Source organism: Bombus vosnesenskii, unplaced genomic scaffold, assembly GCF_011952255.1.
Source record: "Bombus vosnesenskii isolate JDL3184/JDL3185 unplaced genomic scaffold, Bvos_JDL3184-5_v1.1 scf7180000013348, whole genome shotgun sequence".
Lineage (NCBI taxonomy): Eukaryota > Metazoa > Arthropoda > Insecta > Hymenoptera > Apidae > Bombus > Bombus vosnesenskii.
The window spans coordinates 905056-927160 of record NW_022882984.1 but is presented as its reverse complement, the minus strand read 5'-3'; the positions used below and the strand labels follow the sequence as shown (position 1 = coordinate 927160).

At 40.1% G+C, this 22105-nt stretch overlaps 2 protein-coding genes across 2 annotated transcripts; one reads left to right on the top strand and one right to left on the bottom strand.

Moving 5' to 3' along the window:
* Window positions 1–6100: 6100 nt before the first annotated feature.
* LOC117236319 (eukaryotic peptide chain release factor GTP-binding subunit ERF3A) lies at window positions 6101–10355 on the top strand. Its single transcript, XM_033499156.1, has 7 exons — window positions 6101–6746; window positions 7685–7872; window positions 7986–8106; window positions 8190–8652; window positions 8733–9039; window positions 9131–9563; window positions 9699–10355. The coding sequence occupies exons 1-7, from the start codon at window positions 6506–6508 to the stop codon at window positions 9740–9742; spliced, it is 1797 nt and encodes a 598-aa protein (XP_033355047.1). The 5' UTR covers window positions 6101–6505; the 3' UTR covers window positions 9743–10355.
* Window positions 10356–11072: 717 nt separating this feature from the next.
* Window positions 11073–18907, bottom strand: LOC117236318 (acyl-CoA synthetase short-chain family member 3, mitochondrial). Its single transcript, XM_033499155.1, has 12 exons — window positions 18494–18907; window positions 15863–16028; window positions 15498–15787; window positions 15150–15246; window positions 14848–15056; window positions 14100–14328; window positions 13551–13661; window positions 13281–13480; window positions 12372–12517; window positions 12017–12239; window positions 11763–11938; window positions 11073–11617 (listed from the first exon to the last, which is right to left on the bottom strand). The coding sequence occupies exons 1-12, from the start codon at window positions 18576–18578 to the stop codon at window positions 11522–11524; spliced, it is 2028 nt and encodes a 675-aa protein (XP_033355046.1). The 5' UTR covers window positions 18579–18907; the 3' UTR covers window positions 11073–11521.
* Between the last annotated feature and the right edge of the window lie 3198 nt (window positions 18908–22105).

Genomic DNA, 22105 nt, shown 5'->3' with positions numbered 1-22105 from the left:
GATTGTTATTATATCAAATTTATATTTTAAACAAATTTATAGTTTTAAAAAATATAGAAATAAAGCAAAACGATAATGTAACTATCAAACATTAAAGGTTATGTTGTGTTTTACTCTCACAAAATTGAACCGATATAAGTTGATTGTGTTTGGCAGTGCTGCCAACGTATAGGGGAGAACTGAGAAGAAATCTCATGGGAGGGATGCGAGCCACATTGGAGTAACAAAATATTAATACGGTGTATCATATGTATGTCCATACGTATATGTTGCATTTAGTTTGGTGCACGCAGTGGTTTGGTGCACAGGTATCCGTTTATTCGTACATGTACGTTTTATGAGATCTGGGAACTTTAGAGTTGATTCGAATGCCCACAGAACCACTCTGGTATATTTAGTACCCTTCGTTTAAGATTAGATTAGAATTAAAAACTATTGAATTATTTGAAAATTAACAAGAATAATGTATATTTTAACGACTCAATTACAAATTAAAAATCTTTTTTAAGACTTTCACAATTATGTATTTGCGTTCCGTTAGTACGTTCGGACTTAGTAAACACAGCGATGAGTTTTCGAAGAAGTCAAAGAATGATTCATGTCGAAATCTTCACAAAGGATATATCTTGACAAACACGAAGATGGTACTCCCTTGGGGGTAGCCACTCACATGATAATCAAAAAATAAAAAATTAACCATTAATTAAAGATAAAAAATTCTACCAAATGTCCAAATTGGACAAAAATTGTGAATGTGAAATTTTAAATAAAAAGTCGAAATCTGTCCTTGTCCACGATCTTTCTTCCCTTCTTCCTTGGTCACCCAAGCTGATTCAAATAGTTACGTTTGTCAGAGAAGCGTCAGGAATAGCGTCAGGAGTTGTGGGCATTTGCTAGATCTCCATTGGAATGGCCATCGCTGTGTTATAACGGCGGTACGGCCTGGTACTACGAGTATGAACACTACCGATTCGACAATCAACAGCGGCGATTAGGCACTCGCGACGCTAGTGATAATGGTCTTAGGTTCGATAACGAATCCACGGTCAACGGGAGGATAGATATACTTGCTCCAACTCAAACGTGTACCGATCGTAAGGCGCTATTCCCTTCCTCGATGAGGTGGTGGTCTAAGTACCCCAGATCCTCGGATCGACGTCGCTGTCACGTAATTTTTGGGTTGGTTGGTGAAAATAAAATATAGTTGAGTCGTAACACAACTATTAACTTTATTATGAATTCAGCAATCACAATGTAACACGCACTGAATTAACATAAATCACAATTCACTTCAACCACGTTATGTCAGACTTAGTTACAACGATACATTAAGAGACCGACATAGATATGTTGACTATTCCAAGGATACAGAATAAGTGAAGTCTTACTGACGATACTGTGTCTGAGGAAAGCTAGGGGTGGGGGTATCTAAGGACAAGGGACGGAATTTACGACAGGAAATACTCGCTTGGTCCGAACGACCTTAACTATAAAAATGCCAAGGCCCCTGGTAGGCACTTAAGACTATCGAGGGTGCGCGCCAGGGATACGCAGGTATCTGAGTGCCATCCTGTCCGTGGTGTATGGCCTGGTCTCTGATATGAATTGACGTTACATCGCTGTCGATTGATCGATTTGGGACAAAAGCTGCCTGTCCATTTGCAAACATCTTAATTGCCGAAAAGACCCAGGTTTTATAGCGGGTCCTCGGGCTACCGGGACTTGTGCTGTGTACGTGCCTCAATCTCAGGTATTAATTGTCCTAAGGAACTGTTACGTCACGAGGCTTACCACAGGCTGTATTTTCTAACCGTCGCTCGCGGTCCTACAACGTCGCAGACGGAACGTCGCGGCTGCCCGGCAAACAAACATTGTAGTGGCAAGCGCATGGTTCATTAAGCAGGGCGACCTCCAGAAACGTCGACTCGTGGCCGTTATTTTACCTCGCGTAAAAGAATGTGGCGTGATCCGAACGTAGTGGGGGTCGCCTTCCAGAAAAGACGAAAATAATCGAAGGGAGTGCAGTTCCTTCTGACGAGTCAAACATGATACTTCGACAAATCTGACGAGCAAACGAATTTATCTAGAGATATCGCAAAGTCGAGTCAAATTTCTGTAACATCTTCATCATATTATTGTAAAATATATTGTTCTATGTTAACCTGTTAATACAGTGTTACATTCATTAAACCACCTCTGTTATTGTTACGCCGCCTAAAACATCTGCACGCCAGCCCGCGCGACCGGACAACAACCGACCTGCGTAACGTCACTTCGACCCTCAATAAACCTAAGGACCCACCATAACTTTCACTTCTCTGCATTGTTTCGCCATATGTCCTCAATCCGATTGTCTTGAAGAATTGCTAAAGCTTAAAAATATGCTCGAAACACAGTCGGTTTTAGAGGTGCCCTTGGGTTTATTAGTCGCATTTAAAAACACGGAGAAAGCGGGTATGCACCCATTAGGAAAATCCGAATAGCCCTGTAATAAAACAAGCTAGGTTTTTCTCACGCACACAGTCATTTACGCACCACGATGGTAGGAGACTCCCTACTCATCCCTTCGAGCAGTAGTGCAGGTCATGACCAATCGACACCGCGGTTCGTTACCCTCACTTTTCCTAACGAAAATGGGACCAACGAATCCGCGTTCTTTAGGCACAGGGGTACACCCACACCGAATTTTTCTTCCGTATTAAAAAAAGAGCGACAAACAGTCTACCAACTAACGCCTAACGCGGCAGTCTACACATAGCGCGAGAGTCGCATACTTCACGCACATCTTTTGTCGGTTCTCGGTGTTGTCGAACATACATCTTCTCTCCTAAACACATCACAGTGCTAAGTCCACTGACACATTAATTTCCAAGAGCCCTGCTCTAGCGTACATGTCTATCGCATCTTCGTGCGACAAGTTGTTAACTATTTATTTCTCTACGTCAGTGTAGCTAAGTGTTGGAAATATATACTTTATAATACTGTGAATCCCAGTGTTATACAAATCCAATCACCCCTTATTATCTCAACGGAAATCAGGGGATCGATCAATTCGTGGTGTCGATTGTTATGATCGTAACGGGGATTTACGACCCCCGTTGACGTCTCTCCTCGCGATTACGTCTCCCCGCGATTGGTCGAAAATACAGTTATCCTAAACGAAACAGGGGAACGACTATTTCGCGGCGTCGATTAACATGATCGTAGCGAGAATTTACAACTCTCGTTGACGTGCTATCTCGCGATCGCGTTTCTCCGCGAAAGGTCGTAACAGGAACCGTTAGCGTGTTTTACTGTCCGATACCTCTATGGGTAGTTCCTTTAACGAGGGTCATAACACCGCTCCACACCTTTGTTAGACGGAGCGCCCGTCCCGTTGACCGCGGCTACGTTGGGCGGCAGGCTGTCGCCCCGAGTCAAAGCTCACCGTCACTAATCCCGGACAATTACCATCGGCTTGGATAACTGCGATTGTTTCATTTCGGCTATAGTAGACTCTAGATCACAATGTTAGGGGGTTATCCTGAAGTTCCAGAGGGGCCCCGGCGTCCTTTCGTCTCCGACAAGTTAAAGTTCTGCATCGGCTGTTGTAACGTCAATTCATATCAGAGACCAGGCCATACACCACGGACAGGATGGCACCCAGATACTTGCATATCCCTGGCGCGCACCCTCGATAGTCTTAAGTGCCAACCAGAGGCCTTGGCATTTTTATAGTTAAGGTCGTTCGGACCAAGCGAGTATTTCCTGTCGTAAATTCCGTCCCTTGTCCTTAGATACCCCCACCCCTAGCTTTTCTCAGACACAGTATCGTCAGTAAGACTTCACTTATTCTGTATCCTTGGAATAGTCAGCATATCTATGTCGGTCTCTTAATGTATCGTTGTAACTAACTCTGACATAACGTGGTTGAAGTGAATTGTGATTTATGTTAATTCAGTGCGTGTTACATTGTGATTGCTGAATTCATAATAAAGTTAATAGTTGTGTTACGACTCAACTATATTTTATTTTCACCAACCAACCCAAAAATTACGTGACAACAGCATCGTCTCCCAAGACAGTACTGATTTCACATCCTTCGAACGGTCAACATCCTTTAACCGGGTATACACACCCGTAGATCAGTCACTCACTCATCTCGTACATACGCACCGGCGTAACTGTCTTCGTTAGAAGTTGTTGGAATAAACGGTGAAAAATAACTTACTAGACTGTGTCATATTCATTTAACCACCTCTGTTATCTTAACCGAAACAGGGGAACGACTACTTCGCGGCGTCGATTCACCGAATCGTAGCGAGAATTTACGCCTCTCGCTGACGCGTTTTCCTCGCGACCGCGTCTCTCCGCGAACGGTCGTAACACAGAGCAATAAATACATCTAGTTTTGTTGCATCTAGCTCCCTCTTAGTTCCCAGTACTCTAAATGCTTCTTCTTTTAATAATTTTTTTTGAAAAGTCTGGACATTTCTAGGGTAAATATTCAATAGGGAATATAAAATTATTGTCAAATTTGATGTGCTTTACTTTTCCTTTTATAACGACTTTACACAAAATGCTCTGAGAAGATGCTTTCTGTCTGAGTTTTAGAGATAACAAGGTTAGATGTCGACTAATTGACCAACAAACTATCTTAGTCGAAAGGATAATAGTAAGTAAGAATATGGTCTGTAATGGCAATATTTATACGAAAGTATTGATAAGTATTGGCCGTTTTCCACCAACGGTTACTCGAGGGTGTAGTTGGGAATGCTTTTCCCGTGTTTTATCGCAATGAGCGATAACCCTGAGAAATTTCTCGACTTTTAAAATGTTTGTAACAATGGACTGCTTAGAATTATTGAATGGTTGCTTAGGATTACTACGGGCCTGAGTTAATATGTCTTGACAGCTGGCCATCTTGATCGAGGGACGAATTATGTTTTATGACAACATTACGGGTCTAACAGCTGTTATTATTTGTTATTACTGATTTTGTTTATCATTTGACTTTGAGATAGCCTTTTCTTTGATTGCATTTATTTTACAAATAACTAACATATTTTGTCGGGCGGTCAAAATGACCGTTCACGATAGGCAAGGCAGAGTAGAAATTTTTCTCAGAAAATAAAAGAGCAAACTAAAAACAAATACCGAAAAATATATCGTACGCGTGTTTTAGGAAAAGTCGGAAATTATGAAACGATATGATAAAATTTAAATATGGTTAAATTTGTGCAGAAGTTCGAGAGCGGTCAATTTGTCCGCTGCTGGTACGTTTAGTCCGTGCGGGATTTTGGATGACCCTCGGTTTGTGGTTATGACGCACATCTGCCTTTTTCTGGGAAAGTCCGAATTTCCATCCCCTAAATTGCAAACTTTACGATGCGGACCTCATTAAGAGAATAACACACCCCGAGTGTCCGATGGGTCAAATTTAAAGCAAACATCTGATATGAATCAGCAATACTAGAGGATATGCGCCCACGAGAGTACACAATTACAAGATTTGAAATAATAGATTCCCATCCCATAAAAATTATAGTAAGAAGGGATAGTTGCTATATAAGGATCAGGTGAAGCTTCTTAGGAAGTATTAACGAAGTCATATAACAGTCATACTCTTCGTGTTACCTCGTGTTATCTCGTGTTATCTCGTGTTAGTGTAACTAAGTTAACTAAACATAACGTTATTGTGCATCTTGTACATACTTGTGTACACTAAAGAGTGCAAAAAAATAACATACTCCGCATCTCTACTTACTTCCACCTTGAGCGTTAATCTCGTTCAAGGTTCGTGATATTAACAGATACTTAGTTGAGAATTCGCATCAGCGAATTCGCATCGTTTGAAAATACGATTATCGGAACTAAATTCATACAAGCATATTAGAGACAATTTTACGCGATAGTGCAACACGCAAATGCAAATACATTAAAATCGGATTGATATGACTATATTACGTGGTGTTATAATGATGTTCGCGCGCTAACGTAACTCGTCCGTACATAAAACGAGTTTAAATTTCGCTCTTAATTCTATTGGCAATCCTGCTACTGCTGGGTGATCTAAATTCACACGATCGTGTAACGCGTAACAAATGGAATTTGGTGGTACCAACATTATCGTGTGACTAGAGATATTTTAGCAAAATCGCGGACTTAAATATTAGAACGTCATTTGTTGTACTGGTCATAAGTTCGTGACACTTATTATCTTTTCGATTTTGTAACGACGGTAATCCGGTTGAATGCGGTAAAACGACGGAACGTTCTCGAGTTGAAAGTTGGTGTTTTGATGTTTGCAGTTCCGGCGAAGTAGAACAACGAAACAGACCACGGGGGTCGCACGCGGGGTACCGATACGCGTGTACGGTGTTGCGCGGATATCATAAATAATTATTTTTTTAAACCCCGTCCCAGTTGTAATCGCGGTTTAATCGAAATCCTTCACGTAGCGTAGCGTGATTTCCGTGTTCGATTAATCTACGAGGTCGGTTCAACTATTGAACTCTTAATAAATATGGCGAACAGTGTAGCACCAGATTCATGGGAACAGCAGGCGGATAACGGAGACATCGGTCCACCACAGGATAAGTCCATCGAAAGCAAATTTTCCACTCTGAATGTAAATGCTGCGGAATTCGTGCCTTCTTTCTGCATTAATTCTTCACCGCAGAACAGTAATACGGCCGACAGTTCCTGCAATGTTGCTGTCATGATGAATTCTGTAACCACTTCTATGCCTCCTGAAATACATCATGGTTAGTTTTGAAATAAAACTCGATTAACCATTAATTATGTCTTTCCAAACAAATGTACAGGCTATTAATATAAAGGGAAAGCATGTAAGGTTCTTGTTATTGTAAGTCATTTGTAATGTAACTGATGCGGCTAACCCCCATTACTTTACTCGCATACTCATTCTTGTCTTTCATATATTTGTTAATGAAAGATGATAGTTGATTTCTGGGTTTAGTTTAATGTCTGTCTTCTCATTGTAAGTTGATATTACTAAATTGCTGCTTTTTGGGAAGAGACAAGTTACACACAATACATATATTTAATATTAACCCAATATTGTGCAATAATTAAACTGATGCTAAATTCAAAGCATTTATTTGTACAGCAATTAAGGGCATGAAGTTAGGAATTAGATATGTATACTATAATAATTTTGTTTATATAATAGCATTAATATAGATCAAAATATTCGTATACAAATTCTAATATTCTTTGAATAAAAATGTGTCAGATTTATAAGAAAACGTACTAGAGTAGAGTAAAAAGAAATATTAAATTTATTGGTTTATTTATATTTTGAGAAGAGAAGATGCGTCGTTCGATTATTATTAAATAAGACATGAATATCAAAATAATATTTCCAATACAATATGATAATGTTTTGAAATGTTTTACGTAACTTTACGTTATAACAATGTATTATTTTCGACGAATCTACTATTTTCACGACCGATAGATAAATATTAGCGGAGGTAATGACTTATTACGTTAAGAGGGTTCATAAACATTTATGGAAATAAGATGATTATACAAGATGACATGGAAATATAGGGAAATAATAAACCATAGAGAGTTCTTTTGACATTCTTCTGGTTTATAAACTGTTAACGAGCATTTCTTTATTTTTGCTTTGATAGGAAATTTTTCCTTTTATTACAAATTTGTATATGTTTATTAGGTAATACTACGCCAGTAGTTCTACCAGATCCAGTGGGCAATCGTGTGGAGGAACCACCTGCTGGAGGAGGGGCTCCACCTCCGAATGTTACCGATCAAATGAATACTAGCCCAGAACATCAACCAGCTGATTCATGGGAAGAAGCAGCGGTAGATGGCGATCCTCTTTTAACTCCTGAAAATGAAGAAGTACGCCGTAGCTTTTACGTATATAATAAGATCCTTCTTAGACTTTGGTTTATCGTTTAAAAAACTCCTTTTATCAGACGATTACTTAGAATTTTTTGTTTGTTCGTTTTTAGGCTGAAAACGAAGAGGATGAAGAAATGGTTGTTAAAATCCCTAAGAAAAAGCCTGTTAAAGTAACGGAAGATACTAAGAGTAAAAAGGAACATGTTAACGTAGTTTTTATTGGGCACGTTGGTACGTAAGAATTCTATTAGCGAGTTAAGATATGTGAGAATATATTTCAATCAGCATCGACTCCATTTTGATATGTATTATAGATGCAGGAAAATCAACGATCGGAGGCCAGATTATGGCATTGACAGGAATGGTCGATAAAAGAACTTTAGAAAAGTACGAAAGAGAAGCGAAAGAAAGGAGTAGGGAGACTTGGTATCTGAGTTGGGCTCTAGATACGAACCAAGAAGAACGAGAGAAAGGGAAGACGGTGGAAGTCGGTAGAGCGTATTTTGAAACCGAGCGAAAGCATTTCACAATTTTAGATGCGCCTGGTCATAAGAGTTTTGTACCTAATATGATTGGCGGAGCTGCACAAGCTGATCTCGCGGTGTTAGTTATTTCTGCGCGGAAAGGAGAATTCGAAACCGGTTTCGATAGAGGCGGTCAAACAAGGGAACATGCGATGCTGGCTAAAACTGCCGGTGTTAAACATCTGGTTGTGCTAGTGAATAAAATGGATGACCCAACCGTAGAGTGGGATGAAAGAAGATACAACGAGTGCAGGTATGTTGTATAATATATCGTAAATTTAAGATACGATAGTCTTGTTTAGAATAGGAAATTAATTTATTTATATGATTTAGGGATAAAATATTACCATACCTCCGTAAATTGGGATTTAATCCTGCTAAAGATCTTACGTTCATGCCAGTCTCAGGACAGCTTGGTTACGGTTTGAAAGATCCGATACCAGAACATCTTTGTACATGGTACACTGGTCCGCCATTTATATCCTTCATCGATTCCCTACCTTCGCTTAATCGTAAAAATAATGGGCCTTTCATCATGCCCATTGTTGATAAATATAAAGATATGGGAACAGTGGTAATGGGAAAGGTCGAGGCTGGAGAAGCGAAAAAAGGACAATCGCTACTTGTTATGCCGAATAGGGTATACTTGTTCTATTTTAACAAGATATATATTTCAATATCGAATCGACTACTTGTGCTAATATATTTCATACCTTATTACGTTTTATTAGACGGCAGTGACGGTAGATCAGTTGTGGTCCGATGACGAAGAAGTGACATCGGTTGGACCTGGCGAGAACGTAAAGATTAAATTAAAAGGCATCGAAGAAGAAGACGTAAGCCCTGGATTTGTTCTTTGTGACAGCAACAATCCGATAAAAACAGGAAAAGTGTTCGACGCTCAAGTTGTAATTTTGGAGCATAAGAGCATTATCTGCGCTGGCTATAGCGCTGTGATGCACATTCACTGTGCAGCGGAAGAAGTTAGAGTGAAAGCATTGATCTGTTTGGTCGACAAAAAGACTGGGGATAAAAGTAAAACCAGGCCGAGGTTCGTCAAACAGGATCAAGTGGCAATAATGAGAATCGAATGCGCAGGTGTCATTTGCCTTGAAAGATTTAAGCTATTTCCACAGATGGGACGTTTCACCCTTAGGGATGAAAGTAAGTATTACGGGTTTTACGCGCGCGCGTGTTGCGTATATGCATTTAAATCTGAAAAGTTTCCATTTCAAGCGGATTACGATTTCTTACTTATCAACGATCGAGTTCTAACTGGTTTTTTCTCGTTACTTTTAGATAAGACTATTGCAATTGGCAAGGTGCTGAAGGTGGTGGAGTAAAGTTGCTCAACTGTGACCACAGATTGGGATAATAATCGACTTTGATAACGAGAAATACGCAAGAGATGCAAGCCGAATACAGTACGCACGAGAAAAAAACGGAACTAGCGTGATTACTCGCGAACTACTGTTAATGTAACATACACTCATCTTACACAAGAAGCAAAAAAAGTTCTACATCAAAGAAAAGCACATACATCGTATGCACAGACAGTTGGGTCGGGGTTTGGGGTTACGGGGGTGGGGGGGAGGGAGGGTATTTATAACCTGAGATAAAGAAAAAAAGCAAATAGATTTGATTATATAGATAAGGAGACAAAACCACTAAAAAAACTCAAGAGCGCGTGTTCCTCCTAATTAGGTAAGCTGAACCACAGCACTCACATTGAGTTCATTACAAATAAATTAATGATCAAATGACAAACAGTGTCTCCTTAATATTGTAAAACACGATATTTTTATTCTTCTGAGGTGAGAGACATTAATGAACGTAAAAGAAGAGAATAACAATTACAAGATAAAAACTAAGGAAAATATTATTAATATTATTATAATGATTATTGAATAATTATTATTAAATTGGTGGTAAGAAGCGAAAGGATACTAAAAAAAAACAAATACAGAAATTTATTAAATCTGCCAGATAGTGTTACACGACAATTTATAATTATAAAATTAATATTATTATTACTACTATTACACCGTTTCTTATTGCATTGTCATTAAAAAGAAATTTGCAACAAAAATGTGCTCTACTAATTTCGATAAGAGGTTTCATGTGTATGATTGATTTGCTTTTTCTTGCACGTACTGTTTCTGTTAATACGATTGGTGTTTGACGGCGCCAAGGTTCGTGTATTGTATCGATGTATTACGTGTCTATAACACCAGATATTCTTACACTGTGCTTCTTCAGAAAAAAGTTTCGATGATTTATAGCGTTATATGCGATAAAAGAAAATTAATGTCGAGATTTAACTGAAAGGAAGTTAATATAGAGAATTTTCAAAGCAGACATTTTGTGAGTGCTTTCTTTACATGTATTACTGCTTCTTTTTTCTTTGCTGCTAATTTTTATAGATATTAAAGTATCTACATCTCTTGTCCTATTCTTTTTACTTCTTACGTTTATTATTATCCTTTATTTCACGTCTCGTATCGGATCTGTTTCCTAACAAAACAGATTTCACAGGCAATTAATTTTATTCCTATAAATTGTTGCAAGTTGCAATTGCAAAGTTTGTGTTTTATGGTTGTTATATTTTTTTAAATTGTTAATATTATTACGATCGATACATTAAAAAAATGCTGATGTAATTTTTCTTTTCTCTTTTTTTTTTTTCTTACTCACCATAATTTCAGTAATACAAAGTAGAAGCGACAGCATGAAACATATTACGGTGAAAGGAAGGCGGTGATATATTTAATAGAAATAGTTTTCTTTTTCTATCATACGAAATATCTGTTCCCGTATGATTTTTTATAATTTAAAGTATATTACATTCGTTGTCCAAGTAAATTATATAATTACAGCAAAGGCCTAACGGCGATGCAGATTACACAAGTTGCTGAAATTTCGAGTTTATTTACTGTTATGGCGAACTCGACAATTTTAGTGCAATCGACTAAAGTAATTATCAAATCGAGTTTTTCCACGTGTGATTTTGTCAAGACGCTCTTCTATGCGTGTCAACTATATGCCATACGTAGGTTTATTACATTTTATATATGATTATTGAAACATTTATAATAAAAATGGTAAAAGCTTAATTACACTTATTATTGAGGATCCGGTGCTAATTTAGCGTAACCGAGTTTCCGAAGTACTTCCTTGATTTCGACGTATACCGATGCATCTTCCACTGTACTTGAAATCTACAAATAAAAGAACAAATATTTTACATCGACGATTAACGAATGAATAAATAATGTATTCTTATCTCGTATGCAAATCCAATTTCATTATTCGAACCGACAAAGTCGTTCGCTTATCGCCAGTTTCGTTAAACGATCGATTTACCTTTACCAGCTTCGATCGAGCTAAATTAGCGATAGATTTACGAATCAATTTTCCCGAACGTGTTCGAGGTAACGCTCTCACGGCTGCAGCTGTTTTAAAAGATGCTATGGGACCGATCAAGTTTCTTACTCGCGCCACCAATTCCTCGTTAATCTGTTTTTCGTTTCTCATCGCTTCTACAGAGACAGATACGTGGTATTATCAACAAGGTATATTCCCTCGATATACACATTTTTCTAAGCCAAGATCTTCACCTTCTTTCATTATATAAAGACACAAAGGTATTTCTCCTTTGGTCGGATCTGGAACGCCGACTACAGCCGCGTCTACGATATCTGGATGAGCCAACACGACGTCCTCGAGGGCGGAGGTGGATAATCTGTGGCCGGCAACGTTGATAACGTCATCGTCGCGTGCCATCACATAAACGTAGCCGAATTCGTCTTTATAGCCAACGTCCATGGTGTCGTAGTAACCCTGTATTCGATCGGTTAAATCATTAAATCCTTGTAAAATGTCGTCGTCGTCGTCGTCGTACGTACGTGTACGTTTCGTAATGCGATCGTAAGGTAAAAGCGACGAGTTGTTGGTATCAAGAATAAGACTCACCGGATACGTGGAAAAATATATTTCCTCGAATCTGTCGTCGTCTTGGTAGAGCGTGGATATGCAGCCGGGCGGTAATGGTAATTTTATGGCGATTCTACCTAATTCACGCGCTTCCGCCTCGCTGCTGTTTTCTCGTAGTATGTCGACTAGGTAGTAAAAAGAAATTTTACTCGTATTCGCACAATATTCGTTAAAACGGAATAACTTTTTTAAAGGTTAAACATACAAACATGTTTTTGTGAAATAAATAATTATAATATATGAAAAATTTATCGGATTTAAATATATAATTTTTTATCGATCTATAAATAATGTTGATTTAGGAATAATTTTTATTAATAAATATTTGATAATTTAATATCAAAGAATTTTAAAGATTTAGATTAATTTCAAAATTATTAATAATATACAGGGTGGTTGGTAACAGGGTGGTACAAGCGGAAAGGAGGTGATTCTACGCGAAAAAAGAAGTCGAAAATATAGAATAAAAATTTTTTTTTTTTTAATTTTTTTAGAAATCTACTGTGAGATCCGTTATAACGAGACGCGATAAACAAAGCCTAGAACGAAACATTTTTATTCCATATTTTCGACTTCTTTTTTCGCGTAGAATCACACCCTTTCCGCTTGTACCACCAGTTACCAACCACCCTGTATAAGGAATTAGGCAAATTAAATATGTCCATCTGTTTAACAAAATCATGGCTTAATGAATTTCATTTTGGATCTATCTGTCCAATCGGACCAAGTGTCTCGGACGAGTAAAGTGCCATTTTTGCACCATTCATTTCCACCTTTGTTTATCGTCCAGTAAAGCTATCCTTGCGACTTTTCGAGAAACTCGAATCGTTCGGTCCAATCTTAGAAACGTTACTCCGCTTTAAAGCACGTACGTAGCACGAGACTTACTGTGATAGCCGGGAATCGGAAGACCGGTACTATATTTCGGTAAACCAGGATTGTGCCCGTAATCGAGACACAATGCCGTAATAGGGTGTCCAGTTTCCGATTGCCACCAATTGTTGAGAATCGGCACCTTGAACGCTTTCTCTGCCCACGTTTTCGTCTTGTAGTCGCAGAATTCTCCAGCAACGAATACGGTCTTCAAACTACAAAATGCGAACGCCTGCTTCACCGAGACTATATATCGACTATACGCCACTTTGTAAAAATACGTACCACTGCATGGAATATTTTCGACCCAGCAACAGATCCGGATCGACGCGTCTTATAACGCGCAGCGCAGTGGGCACGCAAAACAATGCGTTCACACGGTGCTGATCGATCACCCTGTAAAACAACGGCTACTCTGTTGGACCGGTTCACGCGAGATAGACGAAATAGTTGGATTTATAATATCGTTGTATTTTAACCCTTTGCACTGCTACGTCGAGTGCGACTCGACGTCGGTTTCTATCTCGGCAGCTCGTTTGTCGAGTCCTTTTCTTTTCGAAACGCGCGAAAGAAAAGCCCAGGATCGTGTCCTGGAGATTATTTCAAGATATATCGTACGCTGAGAAATCACAAGATACGACAATAGTGTGGATGAAACTGGTATTTACGCGAATTTCTTTCGTCCTTTGTTTATTTAAATTGTCTTATTTCTCAGTTCAAGTAAATTTCAGATAAAACGCTCGAAAGCGTTGGCAGCTGCTGGTAACGAAATTGAAATAAAATTCGCAGTGCAGAGGATTAACACGGAATAAGATGCACGTTAAATGTTCAAACCTAAAGTATTGCGCTGCATCCGGTGTCCTATCGGGTTTTCCCTCGTACATCACGCTGGTGGCACCATAGAGCAGAGGTCCGTAACAGATGTAAGAATGTCCGACCACCCATCCCATATCCGAGGCTACCCACCAAACGGAATCCTTGTCCATACCATAAACTGTTTTCATCGTCCAACAAACGGCAACCAAATGGCCACCGACCGATCTCAAAATCCCTTTCGGTTGACCTTTAACGAAACAGTTTGATTTTCTTCGTGCGATATTCACGGCGAAACGAATTCCATCGTTTCTATCGCACGTGCTTTCCCGATAAATCCTTTACACGCTTCGTTCAAGGGCAACGTTTCCTCCGAAACGCGCACCTATCGCGCATCTAATTAAAAGTACGTGACGCCGGCTCATTTGACCGTTTAACGACTTTGCTACGCATAATATGAATTTTTATGCGTAGCAAGTTTCGCGGCAAATGAAATTCGCATCGTACGATTCAAAGTTAGAAATTAACGAGTTTCGATGGAACAATACCGCGAAAGCATATTCGGAACGACCGAACAAATATTTCGATATAACGCGTACAAAGTGAGTCGTACGAGAGACGATCGATCGATTTTGCTTTCTCGCTCCAAGTAAATGCTCGCTCGACAAGTTGGAAACAGCTGATCGCAAGTTGAGAATATTTTTATGATATTTCTATCCAAAGTACGTAGTACAGCTACTACTATTACTACCAGAAGAAGGTACGTTACCTGTCGTTCCCGAGGTGTACAGAATGTACAATGGCGCGTTTGCCTCGACAGGCTGACACGCACGAGGTTTCGATCTATCCATCACGTCGTCCCAATCGTACTGATCCTCCGAAAGAGCACTCTGCCAGATGTTTCTTCTTTGAAATACGATGCATCGTGGCCTCTTCACCGAGATAATCTTCATAGCGCTGTTTAACATGTCGGTGTATCTGCGCGTAAAGCGAATTTCTCTATTTAGACGCGTATTTCGATGGCGAATTTTGCCGAAGCGTTGTCATTTCAGAGAACGTAAACGAGCGTACTTGACGATTTTCGACGGTTCCAGGCCACAGCTGGCCGCGATCACCACCTTTGGCTTCGCGTGATTTATTCTGACGGCCAATTCGTTCGCCGCGAATCCTAAAAACATACGATAACGAGATACACTTGTTCGTTAGTTGTCCTTCGAATCGTTCGACGTTACGATCTCCTTCGATCGTTCACGATATTACGAATATCAGGGAAACAGTTTCGTTCTCCTACGAGAAGTGTACGCAGATGAAACGATCGGTTCTAAGCGCGAACGCAAGTAGTACGAGTCGGTGTATTCCGCGGGTGCGACGCTCGATCGTACAGATCGTTACTTTTAGAAAATCTGGAAATAGTTTTACCGCCAAATACGACGGAGTGAACCGCGCCGAGTCGCGTAGTCGCCAAAATCGCTATTATAGTTTCGGGAATCAAGGGCATGTAGATGATGACCGCGTCGCCCTCGCCCACGCCCATATCGGCCAGCGCTCCAGCCAACAGGGACGTTTTGTCCAAAAGCTCGTTGTACGTTACTTTGCGGATCGTCGATATTTGAGGACTGTCGTGAATCAATGCCACTTTGTCCCCATTTCCAGCGAGAACGTGTCGATCCACCGCATTGTAACAGGCGTTCAATTCTCCGCCTACGAACCTGCCGAACGAACATATTTTTATTTAAACGACGATCCAAGCGGAGCATGCGAGATCACGGACAAGCAGCTTTTACCATTTCGTAAACGGTTGTTTAGAGTTATCCAGCACCTTGTCCCAAGGTTTGCTCCAATCTATGCACCGCGCCACTTCTCCCCAAAAACGTTCAGGATTCTCCAAGGATTCCTTGTAAGCTTCGTCGTACCTCGGACAGGGAATGTGATGGGGATTGACGATGTAATCTACACGAACAGAAACGTTACACGATTTCGAGGGGAAAATCTTTTCTCGCGAGCTATTTTCTTCGATAAGAAAGCAACGCGATCCAACGATTCCGAAAGAACGAACTATGGATAAATCGTATTATTTTTTTTTATCCACGCTCTTTCATCCTATCGATTAACGTTCTCTGTCGCATACACGCTGTCGAATACGTACGATAAATGTCGATCGTTATATCGGATCATTTACGAAAAAAAAAAGAAAAAAATAATCTGCTCGTTTAACGATCGACCGATAAATATCACAGACAGGGAGAGAATCGTGGTATTGATCGAAACTGCGATTTAATGCTAAAATCGAGCACGCGTCGTGCCCATGTACGATACGTTCTCGAAGATTGGAATAAATCTCTTAGGAATTAAATGGACGTAAAGTCGAGTGGGGCAGATGGAAGTCGAGATCCCGTGAGCTTGGCAATCATTTTCTTACGAAGGGATATGTTGAAAAATGTAATCGCGATCTCGATTCGAGAACATCTAACGTCCGACTTCCGCAAATTTCGAGATCGTATCGCAACGTGTTAAGGATAACGTTGACTTCTGTAATCTGCGTTATATGGTCGCGTTTCATGAATATTTAAAGGTCGCGTGTTGGTATCGCTGTCTTACTGATATTTTTTACCTCCGCCGATGAATAATTCATCGCAAGTTGTCGGTACCAAGTTCATAGTAATTTCCTATGCTGCCCGCGCCCCTTTAACACGTCCCTCGCGTGTGTGCGTGTCTACTTCCGTGTGTATCGTGTGAATTACGAACGTCGTGTGAAAACAGTCTTAACGTATCGTTGTTTACGCTGCTTAAGATAATCGAAATTTTACCTTCAGCTTGCCAATAGCGCGATACCCCAGCTTCCCTCCGTTTTACACGCGTTCCTCTTTCTCAGACAGCTTCTTCATAATTTTACGAGACGCGTTTATACCAAACACGATCGGATAAACATCGTTCGAGGAAATTTTTATTTCGCCGGATACGGTGCAAACGCGTATAGATAGAAGAATACGACATAATCGAAAGAGAAACGATTTAGTAATCGAAAGCGTGAAACGTTCGAGCAGGCGAAAGCTGGAAAATTTATTCCGTTCTCGACGGTCGATGTTCGTTCGACTTGACCGTTCCAAAAAGCAAAGTGAATATACGTGGCGGTTGTACCTATATATACGTACGCTGGCTAATTTAGAATTTCACAAGCTGTATATTTATCGTACATGCGGTACGTCTGAACTCTACGTTAAAGTATAGCGAAAGCAACTCGTCTTATTCGAAAGCATCGCGTGATAAGGCGAGTATTTCGACGAACACGTACGTACGTAGCCGTAAAAAATGTCCTCCTTCTCTTTAACGCTTTATTCGAGTTCCAGTAAGCGTACGATCTTCGTATTTTCTCTATTACTTTATCGTTCTGTACGTGTAAGTGTTCGTTTCTTGAAACCGTAGCGCGTAGTACGTTGTTGTCGTCGTTACGTTCCTATTGTAGGAATCGACCGCGTGTTTTTCGCGTCTTCGATCCAAGGATTCTCCGTGGGATGGAGATTCGGAGATCGAGCAGACCATCTAGCAACGCCAAGCTTTCGCTATTCCGAATATCGTTCGACGACACGAGCTCGATTTGCCTCGTTATCCGCTCGATAAATTCGATATAGTTTCTTCGCACCGAACTCTACTGCTTACGAAATTCTAAATGAAATAGCGTAGGTGAGTATATGGACACCATCGTGTCCACGTACAACCGTAAATATTCGGTTCGAACTTCTCTTATGTCAGCTGTTTCGCGCTAACCACCCTCAACGAATACGTTTTTCGCAAAATTCGTTCGTTCTACATACGAAAAAAGTATCGGATTCGAAACGAAATTTCGCGCTAGCTGCTTTATAATTTCGTTTACAGTGCCCTTCGTATGGAAATTCTCTGCCCTCCCTTCGTCCCCTGTCGCTATCTGCCGCACCGTGCATTTAATTATACGTCAACGTTTAGTAGCTCCGAATGCATCTGGAAAATAGCAGCTGCGTCGGATAATTTGATTAAAGTAATGGGTATTATCCGTGGACTTCCTTAACAATGAAATTTCGACGTTGCGCGGAACGGAAACTCTTACACCTACCGCGTCGACGTTAATCGCACCGGTAAGCGAAAATGTTCCAACACGGAGAAATCTAATTACGGATAAAACGCGTGGCAAATACGCGCGTCAGTTATTAGAAAAAACAGCGAGTTTCCGAAGAAAATTAGTTTGGCTTTGGATAGCGAGCTTTCGACGAGAGAAACGTTCCTTCTCCTTCTCCGCTTTCTCTTTCTCTAGTCTCCTCTTTGTCGGAGATTCGTCGCGCGACTCTTTACAAATTTCTTTAAATCGAAATTGTTAACTCAAATATTATTCTTCTATCGAATGATTACCGTTCGATCGAAACGCTAGAAAAAGAGACGTTTACCTGATCCATCGCTGTTTTGTAGATCTTTCGAATTGGCGATCAACGATTGGAAACTCATCTCGCTCGAGATCCGACCGTGAGACATCGAAGAACGAAGAATCGAATTAAAAGGTGCGACGCTTTTCTATCTACTCGGAGGCTAAGTCCCACCACGATTCAGCCTGATAGATTTACGATCTATCGGATCGTTGAACGATATGCTGCAAATCACGTTAAATCACCGCCGCTTGATAGCCTGATTATCACACGTAAAATACGATTATGGCAGTAAATGGGTAAACACGGGTTTCGTGCGATTTTTCTCCGGCAAATATTACAGCGACAAGAGGTCGGCTATATCACGGCAACACCAATACGTTGTCCGATCATAGAATCCTCCACCCTTGGATTTTGATAGGTCTCTGTCGAATCGTGGATCAGTGGAAAATAAGGTTCTTGTTAGTTTCTCGCTCCGGTATACGTATATAATGAATTTCAGCTAAAGGTTTGGCATATTTCGAGAAAGCGATAAACAATAACGTGATAATATTTCTTACTTTGTGTCGAGACGCGTCCGTGATAGAACGTCGAACGTTATATAAACGTCGATGTGCGATATAATGCGTCAATAACAATAACAGTGGCAAAATACGTCGAGACAGGGATTTTTAAGTCGGATTCATGACAAATCGCGTAACCGACGATGACGTTAAAATTGCTACAATTAAGTAAATTCTGTTATTCTACGTTCAACGAATGGCATTCTTCCTTTATCGTTCTATTTTATCTTTCGTTGCGGCTATCGCGAATGCAACGACCGAAAAAAGGGAAAATATCTACTTGGGACGAAAAATCGAGGGATAAAGACGAATCGGCCGCTTTCACCGTCCCACGAACTCGTAAAATCAATCTTGCGATATTTGGGAAATTCGGAAACTCGTCATGGGCTACTATCTAATAGCGATAAAAATGTTTAAAGTCAAGGTATCGAGATAGCAAGATGGAAATTTCCAATTAACGTTACTTCGTTGATCGAATTGTCGGTTTTGTTCGCGGATCGAACCCTAATCTCTCGTAAAATCTTTCGCGGACGAAAGAACTTAAGGTATCTCCGCTTAAACTTTCCGATTGTTGTTACAAAGATAAACCATGGTGGTTAAATTTGAACTGTCTGGAGGGTCCTGGTGTTAGAACGGTACACAAATAATAAATACACTGGATGAAAATTGCGATCGAGTTCGAGCAGGAACCACGGAGCGTTGCCACGCGGACGATACACGAGCTGAAACTAACGATGATCGTTATTGAATTTCGTATTATTCACTTTCTGAATCCACTTCCCCGGTGAATTTTGATCCGAGGGTCGCTGCATTTAATTTAGACAGGAAACTCGTTCTCCAAATCAACCGATCTATTATTCCGTCCTAATAACATCGACATTTTCGGCTACTATTCGAAAATGTCTTCTCCGTTCTTTTACTCGAATCGATCTTTCTAAAACTTTACATTTTTTTCCCATTTTTTTATTCTGTGTGCGTGCGCGCGTGTCCCTATATCTGCACCTACATATACATGTACGTGTATATATTATTCCGTCCTAATAACATCGACATTTTCGGCTACTATTCGAAAATGTCTTCTCCGTTCTTTCACTCGAATCGATCTTTCTAAAACTTTACATTTTTTTCCCATTTTTTTATTCTGTGTGCGTGCGCGCGCCCGTGTGCCCCTAAATCTGCACCTACATATACATGTACGTATACGTACATATGTCTAGAGTCGGCCGAACACATTTTATCTCCATATTCTATAACAATATTTGCATATTAAAACGATATTTAAAAGAAACACGATTAAATCAGAAATTATAATGTCTTTCACCTTTTCAACGACAAAAACTTGGCTCGATCATTGGTACTTACGCAGAACCTATGAATATAATTAATTGCTCGTAAACGTACGAACATGGTATTACGTCTATTACATTTTTAATTTCTCGTAGATATAACAGGTACGTGTAACCGTTTTACTTTTTTCCTCCGAATAAAGCGAATAAATTATATGGCGTCCTAACGCGTCGAAAAGATTCGCAGTGTGAACGTTCTCAGCGTAAAGTCTTTTATTTAATATTACGTGTTAAGAAGCGTACGTAGATTATCGTTGCTAACCGTACACATATTCTTATCGCGATATCTCGTCGTTTCGCGATTATCAACGGTAATTTTGATGTTTTAGCGAAGATTCGATTCCACGGTAAACTTTGATCTCTAAAAAGTGAAAGCGGACGGATCTCATCTCGTATTTTTTGCTTCGGTGGCTCTCGGTTCTTTGATTCGAATTCCACCTTCACCGTCCTCCAACACATCGGAAAATTGTGAAAGAATATCCGTTCTGGCATGTAAAGAACTATATAAACACTGTGATCGACGAGAAAATCGACATCTCCGTTGTTTCCATTTCTTTCTTCGCGCGTTTCGTATTTCCTTGTTTCTCTTTCTTATCTGTATCTTCTTGCGAATATTTCAGACGTTATAGAGCACGATCTCGCTTATTAAGTTTATATAGCAACCTCTCATAGTCTCTCGTATTTACCCCTATGGCTATTTTATTACGCGCGATCAATCGATAATTCATTCGTATTTAGCTTTTCGTGAAAATCTTTTGTTTGTTCCTTTGATTGAACGTACGTATCTCGTATCGTGTGTATTAACGATATCGATATTCGCGTTTGTTTCTACGTTGTCTTCGGTTTTACGTGGCTTTCTTCTAATATCAATTTTTCTTCGGTTTCTTTCGTTTCGTAATATGCACGCGAGATATTTGGAAGAAACGCACCGAGTAAGAGGCGTGGTTCGTTTTCCAAAAACGAGAGAAACACGTAGAAAAAGCCCAGGCAAAAATAGAGAAAGAGATATAAGTTATTACACTCGGTGACCACGTCCGAGATACAAGTTTCGCAACGAAAGATATTTAACGTGCCGAGGGTGCGTGCCGAAAAATTGAAATAAACCGTTTCTCTTGCCAATGCGTTTCTTTCGTATTTAACGAATAAAACGATATTCTCGACGGACGGCTGGGAAACAAACGAAAAGGCAATTTAGAAGGGACGATATTAAAATTCTGCGGTGTCTCATAAAGTCTCGTTAAGGCTTCCTATCGTTTTATCGCTCTGTAATTTCTATAACTTTTATCGCGTCGTTAAATTCATTACTCGGTCGATAACTCGATTAACCGTTTTCCTGGAGAACGTAATAAATTATCAACGGGTCCGGGAAACGCAGAAACAACCAGGGAAACCAACCAGACGAGGAAAGAATTCGAGAAAAATAAAGTAAGAATTTGCAAAAATGGTCCGCGTCTACGGAGATTCGGTGGCGGCTACGAGCGTTCTTCGACCAACAACGTCGAAGGAATATCGTCGAAGAAGACCCACAGGAACCGACAAAAGTGCAGGTAGAACTAATCAAGAGTTGATAAGAGTTTTCTAGTCCGGAGAGTTTTGCCGTTCGAAGCGACTGTTTGACCGTTAAAAATCTCGTTTGCAGGCAACGCGCTCAAGCAAGAAAACGTGCGGCAACGAAGGCAGTTGGATAAGAGAAAAGGCACCCTCTGTTACGTAACCACCGGCATTTT